General features: G+C 35.2%; 1 protein-coding gene across 4 annotated transcripts in view; it reads right to left on the reverse strand.

The window, feature by feature from the left end:
• aux (cyclin-G-associated kinase) overlaps positions 1 to 20932 on the reverse strand; it is a 482129-nt gene that overhangs the window by 313275 nt on the left and 147922 nt on the right. For all 4 annotated transcript variants that reach the window (XM_090404291.1, XM_090404283.1, XM_090404277.1 and 1 more), the window contains exon 9: positions 18412 to 18558. In XM_090404291.1, the coding sequence (XP_090260417.1) occupies positions 18412 to 18558 (147 nt within the window). The remainder of the gene's footprint in view (positions 1 to 18411; positions 18559 to 20932) is intronic.

The raw sequence follows: 20932 nt of genomic DNA on the forward strand, positions 1-20932 counted from the left end.
GCCTACCATTGGCTACCCTTGTTATCCAGGGCTTGACTACAGTTAGCAACTCCACGAACAAAGCCCGAATTCCAATGCCAGGGTTCTTCAACACCTGTTCCTGCAGATTTGCGAGGAATTCTGCTGTACGAACGCAATCAGATCGTCTGCTAGGGATCTTTCTTCTTGCTACATCCTCGTAGTCACCATTGCAAGTCTCTAGTTCATGCCTGATTGTTTTTACTGTATTCAGGGAGCATTGGGCAGCAGTCGTAATATCCTTATTTTGATGGCGGGCACGAATCATCATGATACAAGTTATTCTCTTCCATGATTCAGGTGGGTTCCAGCTATCCATCCTTTCTGACATCTTGTATATGAATGAAGAAGGGTCCAAACTTTTAAATGAAGAGAAGTGTGTGTTAATACATGTAACTTACGGAAAAATATAATTAATTATAAATATGTCAAATTTATCCCGAACACCCTGTATAAGAATATGAATAAAATACCTATGGGGAAGAAGAAAACTTATCACAGGAGGTCCTATCAAACTATCTGTCATATTTTATCTTACATTCATTTCGTCTCCATACTCATAACAACCTCTTACCGTTCTATTCATCCACCAGTTCTCCATATTAAAAATTTACACTTCATCCCCTTGCTCCCTAAACTTATACCATTTCCAGAAATGGTTTCTCATTCAATACTTCCTTTCTCTACTATATGAATGATTTATGGACTAATTTGGTAAAATCACCTGACCAACTTTAACATTGCTATTACCTTTATCAGCCAATCTCAGGAAACCACAATCTCTCAACCTATCCTCCTCACAACTAACATTTTCAGAGTCCTGATGCTCTCCTAGTTACCTGTCTCCTGAATTTCTCCAATATCTTCTCGCCAACAAAAGAAACCAGTCAACTAGGTCTGTTCAACTGTAACAATCTCTTCATTGAGAGGATCATCTTTTATGATCCTCTCAATGTCAACTCTCACCCTAAGAGCCTGCATCCCACTATCTCCCAAATACAGTACGCAGCAATGTACTTACCAAATTGCAAAATCTGTGCATAGAAACATTAAAACTGTAACCCCAATCATCTTTCCACAATGCTATCACTTTATTTAAATCATCCCAGATGACATTATCACACTATTATAACTCTCTCCTTAATTTTCCATTATCATCAGTAAACAAAGCTGAACAGTGGCAATCTAAGAAGTTAATCCCTTGGCTTCTACTTGATATCCTCTTTTCCAAAACTTTGCACCCATAAAACTTGATACTTATCCAATATCTCCTATTCCATCTTACTAATCTGTTGGAAAATCCACAACTTCAACACCAGTATCATATAAAAATGTCATTTTTTTTTTAAATCACAAATACTAGAAATACCACCGTATATATGAATCTGTTTTGTTCAGCACATTTTTCTCTATCACAAAATGCAAGAATATTTATATAAAACATATTCTATTACTAAAAGAAAATTTTGCCAGACTGCCTGAGTAGTTAACATATCTACTCTCCAACCAATCGACAGGTAGCAGGTTAGCAGATTCAAATACTACCATGGTATGGATGTTGTGACTGCCCTTTGGGAGATGAATTTCTTTGCCCGGTGTGAGACCACTGCCTTGCTTAATCATCATCATCACGAACCATGGGCTCACTGCCCGTTGGTGTCCGATGCCTCATTCGTTATCTTCTTCCACCTTTCTTTGTCCAGTGCACGGTCTCGCAGTTCCTGTAAACCCATTCCACACCACAATTCCATTCTTTTATGTCATCTATCCATTCTCAGTATGGTCTACCTTTTCTGTTTACACCATCCAAAATACCAAACATGAATGCCTTCATTTTCCAGTCCTCACTCATTCTGCAGATGTGTCCAAATAATTGCAGCTTTCATTGTATAATCTTCTGCATTAGATTTCCTTTGGTTGTATCTTCTGATAGAGCTCATTTGTGATTTTCTGTACCCATCCTATTCTTAGAATCTTCCTGTAACAAGTTCTTTCAAATGCCAAAATTCCTTTTCTTGATTCCTTATTTATTACCCACATTTCAGATCCATACAGTATACACTTCTAAAGATGCATGTTTCCAGTACTCTTAGTTTTGTTTGCAGGCTGATCACTTTACTTTTCCAAATGTTATGCATGGCCTTCAAAATTTTTCTTCCCTTTGCAATCCTGATCTTTATTTCTTTTTTATAGTCCAAATCATGTGTCATTTTACTTCTCAAATATGTGAATTGTTCTACATTTTCTATATCAATTCCATCCACTTGTATCTTTTGTTTCATGTTCTTTATACCAAATACCACCTTGCTTAATGAAGGCCTGAAATAGTTTGAAAAAGTTCCATGTTTGGTCTCTAGAGAGGTTTTCAAACTATGTAAAAAATAAACACAAAATTTAATAAAAACAACAACAAAAAAAAAAAAAAAAAAAAAATCCATAGCCCCTCACAGTACTAATGTACTAGGCTTAAAACCTTCCGTAAGTGGGAATCACATTAAAAAAAGTATACATAAAACAGCAGAAGTCTAGGGGAAAATGGAAGAGAAAACATGGCTTCTATATATTAAATGGTGAAATAATTTAAAGCAATAAAGAAAATAGCTTGCATTTAATGACTTTGTACTTAGAATTACTGACAAAGCAACTAAGACCGTGAGGTCACAATATTCTGTTAACTGTATGTGTTCGTTTGATGGGTTTGGTTGTTTTGCAGCATGAAAAATTGAGTTATTAAAATAAAAACCATACTACTATTACTACTTCCATGTGATCAGTGGTGCGTTATAAGGGGCTCATGTGAGCCCTTTGTTAAATTTTTCTCAAATTTGCGAGCCCCTTGTTCTTGTTTACTTTATTTTTTCAAAAAAAAAATTTTTTTTAAATATATTAAGCAACAAATTCATACGGTAACCTAACAAAAATTAGTCTATTCAGCAGTGTATAGATTATTTGGAATTACTGTTTCAATTCCTCTATAATGAATGTGCCCAAGTTTGAAAATAAAATAAGCGCATGCGCTATCTTTGCCCTTCTGCATTCTGGTAGCCAATCATATGGTAAATCCAATAGTCAATCAAATGTTTTATAAAAGATTTCATTGTTATTATATTGTGATAGTTAAAAATGTTTTTCTTATGTAAGATAAATTAACACAGTTGAATGTGTGCAAATATTTCATGTTTAGATCATGAAATATTTCTTTAAAAATGATAGCTTTTAGAGGTTGATTGTCATCTCATACTTTTTAATTGGAATTTGTACACCAGCTGTATTAATAAAAGTTTTTGTGTGAAATACGGCATTTTTTTTTTCCCCTCGACGATGCGAGCCCTTTGTTAAAATTTCCATAGCTGACCACTACATGTGACTCTTGATAACTCACTTCAATTGTCAGTTAAAAGCCCTTATAAATGTTCTTCATGGTAGTAGATAAAATTTTAACCCAGATTGTTCCAACCAAAAGGCATCATTGATGCTACATGAGCTAGAAGTTTCACCCATTAAATGTCTTTCTTCAGAAAATTAAGACATAAAAAGTGCAACAGTAAAAACGAAAGAAATTTTGTTTAAGACCTTGTGCATCATGCAAAAGCAATATCTGAAAAAGTTCTAAAATTCACCATCAGTGGCACCGTATGATGTACTGAATGTAGATGTAATTTTTCTGTGTGTGTGTGTATAAGGAGAAAAGTGACAGAAGCATAAATAACAAACTTTTATTCACTTCCACTATGAATTCATGGGCTGTGCTGTTCAATGTGTTTCCCTTCCCAGAAAGACACAAACTGCATCCTTTGCACAGTGTGTGTGGTCAGGATTGATGTTAAGCACATGCTACATTATGCAGGCTTTCAGTGCTGGCAATTTATCAGGATGATCCTAATAAACCCTGTCTTTTAGAAATCGCCAGAGCCAGAAATCACAGAGGGTCAAATAAGGTGAACGAGGTGGCTATGCAGTGGGAAATGGAAGACTGATCACTCTAGATTCCGTGCAATGTTCTCGAAGAACTTCCTGTACAGATTGACCAATGTGTGGAGGGATCCCCATCCTGCATGAAAATGCCATTGATGCACAGGTGCAGTAACAAAATTATTTATCATATTGGGATATGATAAATAATTTTTGAACCTGACTGGCAAATATCCTCAAAGAAGAAGGGCCCAATGATAAAGGAAGCTGTAAATCTGCACTAGACAATAACTTTGGGTGAATGTAATGTAATTTGTTAGACTGTATGTGGGTTTTGAATAGCTCATACTCGGCAACTATGGGTATTCACAGCTCTGTTCAGGTGAAAGGATGCCTCATCTCCCCACAAAATCATCCACAACCACACAGCGTCCAACTCCAATTGAACAAGAAATATTAAAGCAAATGTCAGTGGACCGCCAAAGTCCTGTGGGTGCAACTCCTGTGTCAGGGTTATCTTCAATGGGCAGAAATGCAGAATTCTACAGACAGTCTTGATACAGCACGTGCACTGCAAGAACCAACGCTGCTATTCATGGCCTGCTCCACAACAGCAAGCAACTTCATTCACTTGATATGAACTGATCAGTTTGCGACCTCAGCTAGGTCTAACTCCCAATAATCCAGTTTCGTCAAAAGTGGACCTTGTCAACATTCGTTCAGGCAATGAAATTCGCAGAGTGAAGCAACAGCATTGCAATTGTTTAGGTAGTAAAGCTTCATGAGCAAACATGTTGGGGAAAGGGTTTGCACCTGTTGAGTTGTGTGGTATACATATGCATTTGGCATTTGTAGCGCTCCTGGTGGTGAACTTTGGAACTACCTTTTCTCCTCTCAGATATCGCTTCTACATGATGCACAAAAGTATTCTTGCAAAGATTTGCAGCATTTAGCTCACTGAGTGGCACTCCACAAGGCCTTAAACAGGGATACTTTAATTTTGATCACCCTGTACTTAGAATAAGGTGAATAAGGCTATAAAACATCTCAAGAACAACAAGAGTCCTGGAAATGATAACATAATAAGCGAGATGCTAAAATATGGGGGAGAATCAGTTGTAAAAGAAATACATCAGCTATGTAATGAAATATGGAGATTAGGATATGCTCCCGAAGGGTGGAAAAAATCGGTCTTGGTTGTTCTTCATAAGAAAGGCAGTGCTTTAGAATGCACCAATTACAGAATTATTGCATTAATGAGTCATCTTGGCAAAGTGCTGATGAAAATACTAAAGAACACCTGAAGGAGCATATGGAGGCACATCTTTCGGATGAGTAGGCCAGATTTCGAGAAGATCGAAGTACAGTGCAACAAATACTTGCACTAAGACTAACAGTAGAGAAAGCTCGAAGAAAGAACAAAATAATTTATTGCTGTTTCGTGGACTTCCAAAAAGCATTTGATAATATTGACCAAAATATAACATGGGCTGTCTTGGAATCCTATGGTGTGGACAATAAATTGATCCGCCTGCTGAAAGATATAAACAGCTAAGCACAAGTAAAAATCAGAATAGCAGGTGAGACTGGAGATTGGTTTGCCACTAGTCAAGGCACAAGACAAGGGGACTCAATATCACCAATCATCTTCATCACACATCTGGGAAGAACACTAGATAAGATTAAAGAAGAAGGTGGAGACATTTCGATAAATGGCATGAGAATAAACTACCTCTGCTTTGCAGATGACATCGTCCTGATTGAAGAAGATGCAGCAAGGCTGGAACAGACATTGCAAACACTATACACAGAAGGAAAAAGATATGGACTACATGTCAACTTTGAAAAAACTAAAACAATGATATTCAGACAACAGGAGTTACTGAACAGAGTTACGATAGACAGATTTCAACTGGAAAATGTGGAACACTTCACATATCTTCAATGCCACATGATGCATGGCTTGGACCTCAAAAAACAGATAAAAATTAGAATAGCCAGAGCAACAACTATTTTAAAAGCCATGGACAAAATATGGAAGAACCGAGCTATAAAGATGCAAACTAAACTGCGCATTGTAGAAACTTGTATCTTCAGCAGCATGCTCTATGGATGCAAGGCCTGGGTACTCCTGAGAGAATCTGAAAGGAGGATATTGGAATTTGAGAGGAAGTGCTATAGAAAGATCTTGAGGATAAGCTGGATACAGAAAGTGAACAATGAGGAAATGTACAGATGAATACAACCAAAAGAAAACCTGATCCAGAAAATAATCAAAAAGAAACTACATCTATTTGGCCATATATGTAGAATGATGAGAGAAAACTAAAAACATTGCTATTTGGAATAATTGAAGGAAAGAACAAAAGAGAAAGACCAAACAGAGAATGTGGCGATGACATCGTCAAATGATGTGGAAACTCTATACACAAACTGAGTCATCTTGCACAAAATAGAATGCAATGGAAGAATCATATCAAGATGGCAACAACCATGGGTCCAATGCCTGATGTACTTAGAAAAGGAGGATACAATGTTTATACTGTTTACTCTTAAAATCTTAACAGAAAAGAGAAAGTTCTACTTGGAATTTTTGTTTCTCATCTCTCTCTCTCTCTCTCTCTCTCTCTCACACACACACACACACACACACACACACACACACACACACACACACAGCTCATCCACCAACTGTGCCTTAAACTGATTTAATGTTTACATTCACAACATACTCAAGCAATGCATTCCACTCACCAACCATTGTCCATGCAAAGAATCTTCTCATTCCTGTCCTCACACCCTCCTTATACAGTTTATCAGGATGACCCCTTGTTATACTCCCTCTCCCATTCTATGGGAGAGGGAGTATAACAAGACTGACGAGACCTCAAAAAAGGTCGAAACCGGTCTGGGTAGTGGCTCTTCCCTTAATGCATAGCATTATACATGTCTGCAAGGAGATGTGCTTTGCATTATGGGAGATATACTAAGACAAGTAGTGATGGGAGCCTGGTCCACCTTTACCACGAGTAGCCTCAGTCCTGAAGGCGCAAACTTTGTTTGCTTACACTTGGATAAAGGATTAAACTAAATTTATTATAGTCTAACCAAGTGGGAAAAAACTTCCAACATCTTTCTCTAAATTAATGGTTATCTCAAGCTTCCTTGAATTTTCTTTCAAACCAGAGTTAGGTACAACGTAGGGACTTGGTGCTTTTCCAGTTAATTCTCTGATATGTTTGGAGTGCATGGTCTGACAGGCCTGTTTTACCATAGTGAAGGAATTTAATGTGGATTTGTGTTTATCTTTTCTTTTTAGAATTGTGTGAATAGGTGAAACGGGGCTAAATTTGGAATTTAGCCCTGTTTCACCTATCTAGGGTAAGTTGCAGGTGCATTGAACTTTGTACCCCCCCCTCAGGTGGGCAAGGTAAGGAAGAGGATCTTTGGATGAGCTTAGTATACTTTTTAATTTTGCAGGAAGTTTGAAATTGATTTAATATTGTATTTCTGTAGTGTTCTATTTATTTTATTCAATATTCCCTTAATGTATGGCATGTTTATGGCATTTTTGTAATTTTTTTTTACCTTTCATAGCATTATTGTTGAGGATCTTGTAAACTGTTTTTCTTGTAAACTTGTAAACTGTTGTAGCTATTTTTTTTTTTAATAAGGGTTTGGCTAATGATTTCATGTTTCTTCTTCAGCACCTGCTCATTGAAGCAGATTTGTTAGGACTATGTTTGAGGGTGCTGATAACCTCCAGTTTTTGTGTTGGATGGCGATATGAATCTTTGTGTATGTATTGGCCTGTATGCGCGTGTAGGTTTGCGGTAGAGTGTGAAAGACAGCTTGAGGGAAGATGTGTGACGAGTGGCTAGAAAAGGAAGAGAATTATTGTTTCCAATCTCAATGGTAAACTGGATATGGTGTCTACCTGCAAAAAGAAATTATGGCCATGGGCTAACCACTTTCCCCTTCATAGCTAACTTTCACATGGAAGACTTCAAGCATTAAGCTCTAGATTAGCAAGTCTAAAGCCCAAAGTGTGGCTCAGATATGTTGATATATTTGTCATCTGGCCCCATGGTTGTCAAAAATTAAATACATTCTTAAACCACTTAAGTAAACAAACACAAATATGTATTCAATTTACCATCAAGATTGAAAACATCTCTCTTCCATTTCTAGACACACTTGTATATCTTCACTCAGGCTGTCTGTTCTTCACAATCTACTGAAAAACTTACATACACAAAGATTCATACCACCATCCAATACAAAAACTAGGGAGTCATCAGCACCCTCAAACAGTCATAACAATCTGCTCTGATGAGAAGGTGCTGAAGAAGGAATATGAAATCCTTAGCTAAATCTTTATTTAAAAAAAAAAAAAAAAAATTAATAAAATGGGAGGAGGTTGCAAGGTGAAACAGGGCTAAATTCCAAATTTAGCCCTGTTTCAACTATTCACACAATTCCAAAAAGAAAAGACAAACACAAATGTCACATTAAATTCCTTCATTATGGTAAAACGGGCCTGTCAGACCATGCACTCTAAACACATCACAGAATTAACCGACAAGTACCAAGTCCCTACATCGTACCTAAACCTGGTTTGAAAGAAAATTCAAGAAATCTTGTGAGATGCTGATTCATCATCCCAATCTCAATAAAAATGATGGATTAGTAATTCCAAGAATTTGGAGGACCTATCTGCATGATATACACTTATTATGTATAAAAAAGGATTTATTGATTTTATTTTTATTCATTTTAAATAATTAACAAAGCAGTTAGATTTAGTTTACTTTTGTGTAATATCATGTAGCTTGGGTATTGTTCATATGTATATTGTCCTGATGATGACCTTGATTTAGAGGTCGAAATGTCGAGTGTTATTTTTTTAATTATAAGAAAAATAATTTCTCTAACGCGTGTGTTTCGTCTCCATAAATTCCACACGATGAAAGAAGTTCAATGTCGATTATCTTTTCAGACCACTGAAGTCAGAGCAATAGATGAATAGTTTGTCGGCAGATATTCATCTCCTGTTTATTTAATAAGCTGAATATGGGCTTGCTTCCATATTGCAAGGTGAATATCAGATCACTTAGTAGTATATCTAAAGAAGAGATATCATCAGAATCAGAACTTTTTGGTATCTAAGAGGTTCAAGCCTCTTCTGATGTCTTTCAGGCAGCAGACCACAAGAGATGTGGTGTTTTTCCTGATATAACTGGAGGTCATCTATTCAGGAGCTAGAAGAGAATGATGTGATGTGAGGAGGCCAGCTCTGTTTTCAGGTGTATTGCAATAAGCTGGAGTAAATAGGAACAGGAAATAAGCCCAGCAGCTTTTGCAAAGGTAATCACTTTCAAAACGTGTGAATTATGTATCATAATGATTGTCTTGCAATTGTTGCAATATTGAATGTAGGTTGAGAACGAAGACAGGATGCTTATATTAAGTCTTTGTGATATGCTGTTTGAACTGCCTTGGCACACTTCATGGAAAAACTATGGCTGAGATATTAAGCAGGAATTCTGTATTACAAAATTACATAATACCCACAGTAATAGACTTGAATGAAAGTAGAAATATTTCTTACTAAAATAACATTTTAAAAGTACATCATCAGTGTGTAGAAGTAACAAGCAAATCAAAGAAAGGAATACAACGTACTAACAACAATCAGTTTATCATTTAAACATTTGCCATGCATGTTAGAAATTAATATTAAAAATAAATATAATATTAAAACTATTTTTGATATTTACATAAAATGAGAATCTCCCAAACTTTTAACTTTTGGGGAAGAGAGAGAATCATTAGAGATAGCAGATAGATGATACATAATAAGAGAAGGAAACCTGAAATCAGAGAGAGAAAGCATTCAAAGTTTGACATCTTCTGACAACTGATATCAGGCCATGTTGAAAGTTTTTTCACTCGATTATACTAAAAATTAAAGGGTGGTCGATTGATAGAGCCTCTGCTACTAATGGCTCGCAAAAAGTTAAGCAAGTTTGAGTGCAGTTAGTAGTGGGAAAGGGATCAATCTTTTGATGCTGTTGGCACACTCTCCCTCGATGAGTCTTTGGACTACTTGGAGGTTTCACATAATAATAATAATAATAATAATAATAGATGCCAAGAAATTATATTCTAGGTTTCATCCTTTATCCAAGAGTAGACAAACAAAGTATGTGCATGAAGTCACTTAATGACTGGGCTACTTGTATATCGAGGTTGATGACTTCACATCACTTGCCTTAGTATCTCATAATGTCACATATCCTTACAGACATGTATAATGCTATGCATTATGGGAAGGGTCACTCCAAAACTGGTTTCAACAGTCTCATCAGTGGGAACCAGACCCCACAGACTATATATGGAAATATAACTTCTGCATTACTTTAAACCTCGGTATCACTTCTAGATCTGGCTCCCACTGATGAGACCACAATAAAGGTTGAGACCAGTCTGGGTAGTGACCCTTCCCATAATGCATAACATTATACATGCCTGTAAGGATGTACTTTGCATTATGGGATACTAAGGCAAGTGATGTAAATTCATTAGCTTCTATATACGAGTTGCCAAGTCCTGAAATTATTTCAGGAGCAAACTTTGTTTGTCCACACTTGGATAAAGGATGAAACCAGAAACCAAGAATATAATTTCTTGGCATCTTTAATTTATAATATCAGGCCACAAAAATGTGTTATGCTTGCAACAGAAGTCTTTCATGCTGAGTATAACTTGGGTGCATAGTGGGATTTTTTAGTTGCATGGAATTCTGTCAAAAACAAGATCAAGTTTGGCTGCCTACAGTGGATGGACATTTAAACTGGCACTTATACCATGAATGTCATTGAGGTGAAAACATTTTTCTAGATTTTTTTTGGGGGGGGGGTTTAAATGTGCTGTGACACTATCTCCTTGAGATAAGTGTCATGAAAACAGTGGGCTGAGGGGAAGGGGTGAAGAGTTTGAGACTTGAGTGTTTAAAAAGTTTACTAAAATCATTTCATTTAATAAAATAAATTGAATAATGTTTTTAAAAAATAATTTTATCATAAATAATTTACATTTGTAAGTAAATTGGAATTGGTGAAAATTTAATTCGCACTTATTTAATTATATTCTATTTTACTTAAACACACTCCAATTTAAAAATATATTATATGAGTAATCATATAATCTTGCAAGAAAGAAATAAATAAAAAAAAAAGAAACAAACAAAAGAAATAAAAATCCAAATTTTACCTGAATGACTTTCAGAAGAAACAGCCTCGTTCTTGGTGAAAAAGGAACCAAATCATGTTATCACACATCACATTATCAAAACTAGGAAGCAAATGTGCTACAACTGTTTAACTTAGCTGAAATAAGCTTAATTTACACTATTCTGCAATGCTCAATGCTGCAATATTTTTGGCAATGGGGTATCAAGAAATTCCAAAAAAAAAAAAAAATACAAAAAACAAAGCCAACCATTTCTATAGTGTGGATTTGAAAAGAATTACAACATTTCATATTATTTTAATCTTGTTGCAAAGAAGAAACAATCTTTCACCACTTTAGATGGTCTAAATAACATGTTTCTTCAACATAACGTGCCTTCTTTGGAAAAATATCTTGAGACTACAGTTTGAAATTAGACACCATAAGAATCGATTTAAATAGATTTAAACCATTCATAGTATAAAATGTGGATTTATACTATGTTTATATATATTTAAACCATTCATAGTATAAAAAACATACTACAATCAGACTATAATTTCCAATTTAAAGAAATTTATTATATGGAAGAGAAACATGGATTGCAAAAAAACAGAAAGATGAAACAGAAATCCCAACTGCAGAAATGAAATAAAAAATAAAAATTGGTGGACATACTATTTGGGACCACAATACAAATGAAGATGTCTTACAATTTCTAAATATAAAAACCAATAAATTAATATCATCAAATTCTGTCATATCAAGAGATGTATAGGATATTATGATAGTACAACATGTAAAGCTTACATTCTTACTAACTTCTTATCAACAATTTTCCAATAAATCAGCATGTTATCCATTAGGACTCGAATATTGTCAGGTATTATAATTTTCCCTCTAAGGAACATCTAACTGCATCAACCATCTTGCTCTTTTTGTGGGTTACAGAAGTTGGTTGATTGGCAAATAAGGACAAGATATCATAAGGATATATAGATTGCTTGAGGGGGAGGATATAGAATCGATGTGGGCAAAATATCAGTACTACATGAATAATATGAAAAAAATTAGACATCATCCATGGAAATTGAGTAAGAGTGTGGTTAGTAAAGGAGTGAGAGGACTAGATTTTTTGCTTGGATAGAGGTGAATGAGTTGAATAGATTGCCAGAGTCAGTTTTGCTTTGTCAGTGAATGATTTAGGCAAAATATGACAGATATTGTACATGCATTGATAACTGTTGATTATTTTTTTTTTAAGTGGACCTCCACAATGAGTCTTCAGCTTCCATGGAGGTGTCTGCATAATAATAATAATACTTCTGCTCATACATTCCTGAATGCTAACAAATGTCAAATTCCTTTCAAATATCATTTTAAATAAGATTCTGCCATTGATGCAATCTATTCACTTTCACTATTTTTTTTTCTTCAGAATTCTCGTATGTGGTCTCCACTCTCTTTGATTAACTATATTATTTCTAACCCAACTCAGATCAATAAGTGAAAACTAGTATGACCACTAACAATGTAGCTGTATATAAATACGGGGGGATGAAACATTCTGATAAACACCTAGAACAAAAATGATATTAAAGCAATTGATATAACCACAACAAAAAATATTTAAACCATCTTGAACCATTTAACTCCCATGTTTCATCAAATTGTAATAATTTTTTCATTTTCTTTTAGGAGATATAATAAGACATGTCTGAGGTTTTGAAGAAATTCAAAAACAAGGAGGTGTGGGCCATCAAGTTTTTTGTGCTGCAAGAAAAGTCTGCAACTGAGATTCACCAAACTTTGTGCAAGACTTTAGGGGACTGTGCCCCTGCATATCCAACAGTCGCCAGATGGGTGGCCAAGTTTATAACTCTGCATCCTGAGACAACAGATGTCCCCAAGTCATGGGGGGGGGGGATCTGGTGTCCTTCATGGTGATTATCACAACTATTCAGTACACATGCCCTTGTACAGTTACTTTGCTTTAAATAATTTCTCTCTTATTCCATATAACTTTACTAGAACTGAATCCCCCACAATGCCATCTTTGCTTATTCTCTTTTCCATATTTAATTTGCTTTCATGATCAAAAATTATGGCCTAATAGTGGAAATATTTTACTTGTTCTATAGTTCCCCCATTCAGAATGCAGCTGATGTTTTCAGTGTTCCTACCTATTTTCACCGTCTTTTCCTTGTTAATTTTTTCACCAAACTTGTTACAGCAGTTAGTTAATTTAAATTAACAACTCCTACACACTTTAACTGATTTATTTAAGAGAATAACACCTTCATAAAGTAAAGAGCTGAGTTAACATATCGAATTTTCATATAAAGCCTAATGCCACTTTCCTTCATAGTGCAATCCATATAGATAATGAATAACAGTAAGACAGAGTGAACCCTTGCCTCATACCTGCTTTAATAAACACAATCTTCTTGTACCTCCTTTGAACTGAACTTCTGACTTAAGACTCAAATATAGATCATGTATGGTCGATATTATGTTCCATTTACACTATATGTTTGTACATTTTGAACAGCCTTTTTTGATGGAATGTTCTCATGTGCCTTTTCCAGACCTACAAAACTTAATATAGATCCTTGTTATATTTCCAAGATTTCTCAACAATTTGTCTTAAAGCAAAAATTTCATTATGACTAGCTTTGTTTGGCTTAAACCCAGGTTTGGTCTTCTCTGAGTTTCTTTTCCAATTTTTTATATGCTCTTTCCAAGTACATGTGAATAAATCTTACCTAGAATACCCAGTAGAAAAATTCTCTTGTAATTCTCAGATCCAGTATTTCCCTTTTTTTTACAGATGGCTAATATAAGAGCTCCACTCAATCATCTGGAATTTGTGCTTTTAACCAGGCTTTCTTGAATTATGTGTGCACTATAAAACAAACACTTGCACATATGAGCATTTCTGGTCAAATATTATCTACTTAGAAAGCCATCAAAAACATGTTTCATGTTTTTGATGGCTTTTTCTACCTAAAATATTGATATGTGCTCTTGATTACTTTTTCAAGGAGCTCCATATTTTGGCCAAACAGGTAGGTCAGTGGTCAAAGTAATTACTCTAGACATCTAGAATCTCTCTCTCTTCAGTTTTCATGTCACCTTTATCACCTCCGATTCCGTTTGCAGTACTCTTTCCTCCATTTCTAAGTTTTATGAACAGCGTCATATTTATCTTTTTTTCCGATATTTATCTGCTATGTTCTTACCAAAGTTTCCCAACTATTCAGCATGACTTTTGTTTTTAGTGAGTTTTGTACAATGCTTTGCTTTCTTACATTTTTCTCTGTATTCTCTCAGAGCACATGCTGATTTATTTGCTACTACCAGTATGCCCTCTTTTTCCAGACTTCCTCTTTAACTTCCAAAGTCCACCATGGAGTTATAATTTTTCAATCTTTGCAGATAGCTTCACCACATACTTCTCTGGCTAAATCAATCAATGTTGTCTTTGGAGCCTGTCAAAGAATCTCCAAGGATTGATTCTTGGCTTCAAACTCTCTCATTTTTCTTGAATGATATTTGATTTGTATATTTGAGTCTACAATTGACATCTGAAAGCTTTAAAACTTTCCTATATGCTTTTCTTTTCAATATGATAATTAATTTCATCCAACTCAAAACTAAACGCACAACACTTCCTATTTGAAATCCCTTGTATACGCTTGCTGTCTTGAACGAGCATGAATATATCAACATTCAAATATGACTTTTCAAAAAAGCATTGTCAAATAAGACTTTTCTTATTTCTTGTTTCTTACATGTGAATTTGTGCAAATTTTCATACTGTAATATGTCCTAAACAAAAATCCAGTAGATATTTGCCATTATTATTAGTTTGCTTTTTTCTCCATTTTCAAAATTGTTTCTATGCCTGGTATTAATTTCCTACTCTGCTGTTTAGACCTCCAACAAGGACCACCTTTTCTTTATGTCAGCTACTTTGTTTAATGACAAAAAATCCTCTGCAGAACCACAGGCACAAATAAGTCTCAGTGTCCAAGTCCCCATTTTGATGTTTGTTCTGATTACTATATTAGAAACTGCTTGTCATTTAAAATTATCTTTGTGTAGTATTGAATACTGTAGTTACCGTTTCCTTTGCCTAATCATCACTGCCTGAATATAACATCTTATATTTGTTATCTAGAAGAATCTCACCTGTTTTTTTTGTTTCAGTAACACCAATTATGTCGATGTGGTATATATCAAATTCTTCTGTCAGTTCTACATCTTTTCCACTGATACTGCTTAGGTTGACAGTGCCCATTTGAATTCTGCTGATGTTGAGTTGGTGTATGTCCAGTAGCTGACTTTTCATACCAGGGAAAGGACAACATTCTGATGAAAACAATAAGGGCCTTGTTTAAACAGAGAATATGCCTATGGCCAACCCTGGAGTCTATTAAATTCCGTGCCAGTGTTGGTTATCATATTTTGCCCAAACAGGTAGGTCAATGACCAAAAGTAATTATCTCATGGAATACTTACATAAAGAAAGTTGTGAAACCTTGCTATATCATCCAAATCTAAACAGAAGTGATGAGAAATAATCATTTCCAGAACTTGTGGAGAAGGACTAATTAATTTGTAAATTAATAACTAATTTAATTGTTAAGTTATTTTATTAGGACCTTATGTATTTAGAACATGGCACTCTGTCAAGTATGCATAGTTCACACATTTTCATTGTTGACTCTTCCAGTTTATGTTCTAATTATTTAAGATGAAAGTAATATTGAAAATGTCTTTTACACTAGGGCAAAATTCTATGCTAATAAAAATTATGTAACTAAAATCCCTATTAAGATAATTATTATGGCTTAAATTTCAATTTGTCAAATTATTTCTGAGCTTTATGAAATGCTGCTTCAAATCAATGTAACTTTTACGGAAAACTTTTAGTTAAAAGTGTTAAATACATAAACCAGATTACATTTCTGAAAAGATGTGGAGTAGCCCAGGTAATACTTATCTGTTAGAGGTCAAAAGAAACCTTTCAGTTTCCCAAATCTCATAAAATTTATGCATGGGTTAGTAGATTGTTATTTATTCTGCACCTGTCCAAAGTCAAAAAACATTTAGCCTTATTAAATAATGAAATTAAATATGTTCATGATGATTAAAAGTTACGTTCATACAAAGTAGAGATGCAAGGGCAAAACAGCGGCAGTGGTTTCGAGGCAGTATGGTGTGAGATAGAGGTGAAGAGAGTGAAATACTTAGTCGGATGTTGCCACAGACCTGGTGATGTGGAGAATAGACTATGAAACGCATAAACAAATTAGCCAAGCAAATAAGAAAGGTTGATCATTATGGGTGATTTTAATTATAGCAATATAGAATAGGATGATGAAATAGTAACCCAAAGTAGAGAAAATGAATTTCTTGAGTTTTTGAGGGATAACTACCTTACACAGTATGTAACAGAGGTCACTGAGGATGAGAGTTTTGGACTTGATTATCTCATCAAAGGATTTATAAATGAGATGTCAAATCTCCCTCCAGTTGGTGAGTGACCACATAGCAATTACGTGGGTAGTTGCAGCCATGTGTAGACAAGGGGGAAATAGTGGCAGGGAAAGTTATGAAGGATTATGGAAAGGGTTTTGAGTATGGTGTGAGATAGAGGCAAATAGAATAAAATAGAAAATGATATACGAAGACCTTCTGTAGAGAAAAGGGTATATATGAAACTACATGGATAGTGATTATGAGAAACTCAGGAAAAATTTCGATTCCTGAAATGCATGAAGAGATTAAGTATGCAATACAGAGAAAGAAGACATTAAGGAGGCAACATAAGAATAGTGGTAATAATCAGTTTCATGAGGAATAAAAAGACACAAAAGGAGGGTGACTTAATTGGTAAGAGTAACAAAAGAGCAGTATGAGCGGCAGTTAGTGAATGAAGCCAAAAAACCCTAGGAAGTCCTTTCGATATCACATTCATAAGGGTATTTCACCCTTGTGAATGTGAGATCATGAAAAATTTGAAAGTAGTGGATGAGGAGAAGTAGAGACGTACTGTGAGTGAGCAAGAAGTATATGGGGAACTGAGCAATTTTAATGTTAATAAGGCTGTGGAACTTGATAGTCTAGTTGACAGGCAAACTAGAGTGGATGGGATGGGATGTTAAACTAGTACACTGGATTGGAGACTGGCTATATGGTAATTATCAGCAAGTTGTGTATGGGGGAGCAATATTCCAGAAGAGAAAAGTCAATAGTAGTATACCTCAGGGATCTGTTTCAGGGCTATTGCTGTTTAACCTGAATGTTAATGATTTTGGGGAAGATTTGAATGGAGGTATCCAGTTGTTTGCAAATGATGCAAAGTTGGGAAGAACTATGAAGAGTAGAGCAGATGTTATAGCCTTACAAGAATACCCAAATAGACTGAGTGAATGGATACAAAAGTAAGAATACTAGTTCAATGTTGCAAAATGTACGGTTTTAAAATTTAGAAAACAAAGATGGAATGTAGAATTTACTTTTGGTGGGGATATATTGTTGGAGGTGGAGAAATAAGAGGTCTTGGAGTGATGGCAGATAAGGATCTCAAATTTAGAGGACACATCAAAGTTGTGAGGACAACACAAATTTTCGCAATGATGTGGAGGACACTTGACTTGTAGAAGTATGGAAATTCTAGTTCCAATGTATAAGGATCTGATTAGGCCACATATGGACTACTGTGCACAAATTTGGTCACCTCTTTTTGAAAAGGATGATGAGAGATACTAGAAAGGATCCAGAGGCAACTGACTAAAAGTTTTTGGTCTCTGAAATGTTGAGAATGAAGAAAGGTTGAGAAGATGCAAGTTGGAGTCTAAGGTAAAAGGGGTAACATGACAGAGACATAAAAGATGGTAAGGGGTTGTTTTAGGATTAATGTCAAAGGAGGTTTTTCATAAAATGGTGGAAAATCAGGAGGGGGGTAGAACAAGAGGTTATCACTGGAAATTGAATAAGGAGGGTGTAAGAAGCAGATTTATTGCATGGAGAGATGTGAATGAATGGAATGCATTGCCTAAGAGTATACTGCCTGCAGTGACACTTTGAATGTATTTAAGGCATGGTATGATGAGCTGTGCGTATATGACAAAGGGACCTCTCGTGATAAATCTTTGACTCTATAAGGGGGTTTTGGAATAATAATGATAATAATACATACATAAAAAGACATAATTTATATATATATTTATCATTTACCTGGACTAGAGGGAGTACTTCCAGTTGGTTGACCCAATCTTAAAGGTGCAGTAAGATTGATATGCCTAGCTTCTGCAATTTCTGTTAATCTTTCTAATATTTCATGTATGTTAGGTCTATCTGCAGGATTGAGCTGCAATGTCCCACCTTAAAAAAAAATAAAAAAATAAAAATAAATAAAAAAACCCATTAATTTCAGGAATCGAAATTTTAGCTGGCTCCTCATACCAGCAATGTAGTGTTAATGAAAAGCAAGTGAAAGTAACTGCAGTTAGTAATCTAAACATTTCATCTGCATCAGAAGGAAAAAAACTGTGAATACCATGACAATACAAATTGATGAAAGAAATTGAATCATGCACTTACTTAGGCATTGTTGTTTGTATATATGTTAATAACAGTTTCAAAAAATATTTTACTTAAATATTTTATCTAACAGTAACTGAGGCATTGTTTAGGATAAAGATGTAGTAAAGAATTTGAATAAGAACACAGAATATCAAACAAGCATTTTGGAGTAAAATGTCAGAGCAATAGCTCTAGCTCAGTGTGCTAATGTTTTATTATGCCATATCAACTTCATATTTACTTCAACATTTCCACAAAGAAATTTGCAAGCAGTGGTAAGAAAAGAGAGGAGAACCTATTGCCATTTCCTTGATTTGTAGGTAAATTTTATTATGCCATACCAAATATCCTTAAGGAACATTTTTTTAAATTAAAGGCAGTGCTTCTTTACGTGAGATATTTGTAAATAGAAAATTAATATCTAAACTTACTACTAATACGTCAGAATGATATGATCAACATAGTACATGCAGTTAAATGGAGAACTGTCACCTTAAAACACTTGTAACAGATTATTAGGGATTTGAACATCAAGCAAGAATGCAATGTTCTTATTCAAATTACTTTGTTTACCACATTATCTTCATCCTTGACAATGGCTCAGTTATGTTAGGAGAAATACTTTTTTTTAACATCTGTGTTGTGAATTAAACCATTAAAGTTTTTATTAAAAAAGTGAATAATATGATTATAGTAACTTATGCCAATTAGCAAACATGCCATAAACATTGTGTTTATGGCATGGTTGCTAATTGGCATTTATTCATAACTGGTACTCATCCCAAAATGTAGAGGCAATCACATATCCAGCCTATTCCAAAAAAGGACAATAGAAGTCTGCCATTTTACTACCAACCAATTACCATCACCTCAGTTCTCTCTAAAATAATGCAGAAAATCATCAACAGCTAACTCCTCCACTACCTAGAGGCCCATGAATTAATCAGTGACCTACCAGTATAGATTCTGCCATTCAAGATCCACAGCTGACTTCTTAGCTTACATCATTCACCACTGGATGAGTGCAATGGAAAGGTTTGGTGAAACTTCCCAGGACTCTGTCCTATCGCCTGCCCTCTTTCTCATGTACATAAACAACCTAGTCTCAATCACCACTAATCCTATTCACAGCTTTACAGATGATAGCATTTTACATTCATCCTACTCATTTGACAAATCTGTAATTGGTGCTAGCTTCCTCTGTGGTCATTCACTGTATGTCACAATTGATGGCTCTCTCTCTCTCTCTCTCTTCAAGCTTTTGAACCAATGCAGGAGTACCTCCAGGGCTCTGTCCTATTACCTACCCTCTTTCTCAAGTAGATAAACAACCTATTCTCAGTCTCCACTAATCCTATCCACAGCTTCACATAGTACTTTCAATTCATCCTATTCATTTGACAAACCTTTAAGTATACCAGGCATCAAAATATTCTATAACTACTGCCTTAACCAATGATCACATATTATCCTTCAATGGAGCCGATAACAATTTCACACACACTGTGTTTCAGCTCTGTGTCATTTCAACAATGACCATTGAAGTACCTGCTCCACTGAACTGGCAATTATCATTCCTCCACTTTCTGCTGCACCTGTTAATACAAGAGCAAATTGCTAGACAAGATGAAATCTCGCTACTTGGATTAACGAGTGGCACACCATTTGGCAACTCCTATAGGTAGAGATGACCTGCTAATGCTTCTGCCTGGTATCTCCACTTCTGCCTGGCTCCCACTGAAGAGACCTCAATAAAGGTCGAAACTAGTCTTGGGTTGTGGCCCTTCCCATAATGCATAACATTAGACTTATCTGCAAGGAGATGTGTTTTGCATTATGGGAGATATTAAGATAGGATTGATAGCAGCTTGGTCCACCTTTGCTATGAGTTGCCTGGTGTTGTACTACCTTACCTCAGTCCTGAAGATATTTTCAGGCGCAAACTTTGTTTGCTCACACTTGGATAAAGGATTAAACTAAATTTATTATACTCTAACCAAGTGAAAAATAAACTTTCAATTCACCTGCAGCCTTTCCTCACACAAACACATCACAAAATAGCTTCCCTCAGCATCCAGAGAACTAGGCATTCACTTTCATTCAAGAGATGCTATTTTACATCCAACTAACTCTTAACAATATACAAATTCCAAATCTGCTTATGCTTAGAATA

This window comes from Typopeltis vanoorti, chromosome 2 (genome assembly GCF_054136105.1).
Source record: "Typopeltis vanoorti isolate ZY-2024b chromosome 2, IOZ_Tvanoo_1.0, whole genome shotgun sequence".
NCBI lineage: Eukaryota > Metazoa > Arthropoda > Arachnida > Uropygi > Thelyphonidae > Typopeltis > Typopeltis vanoorti.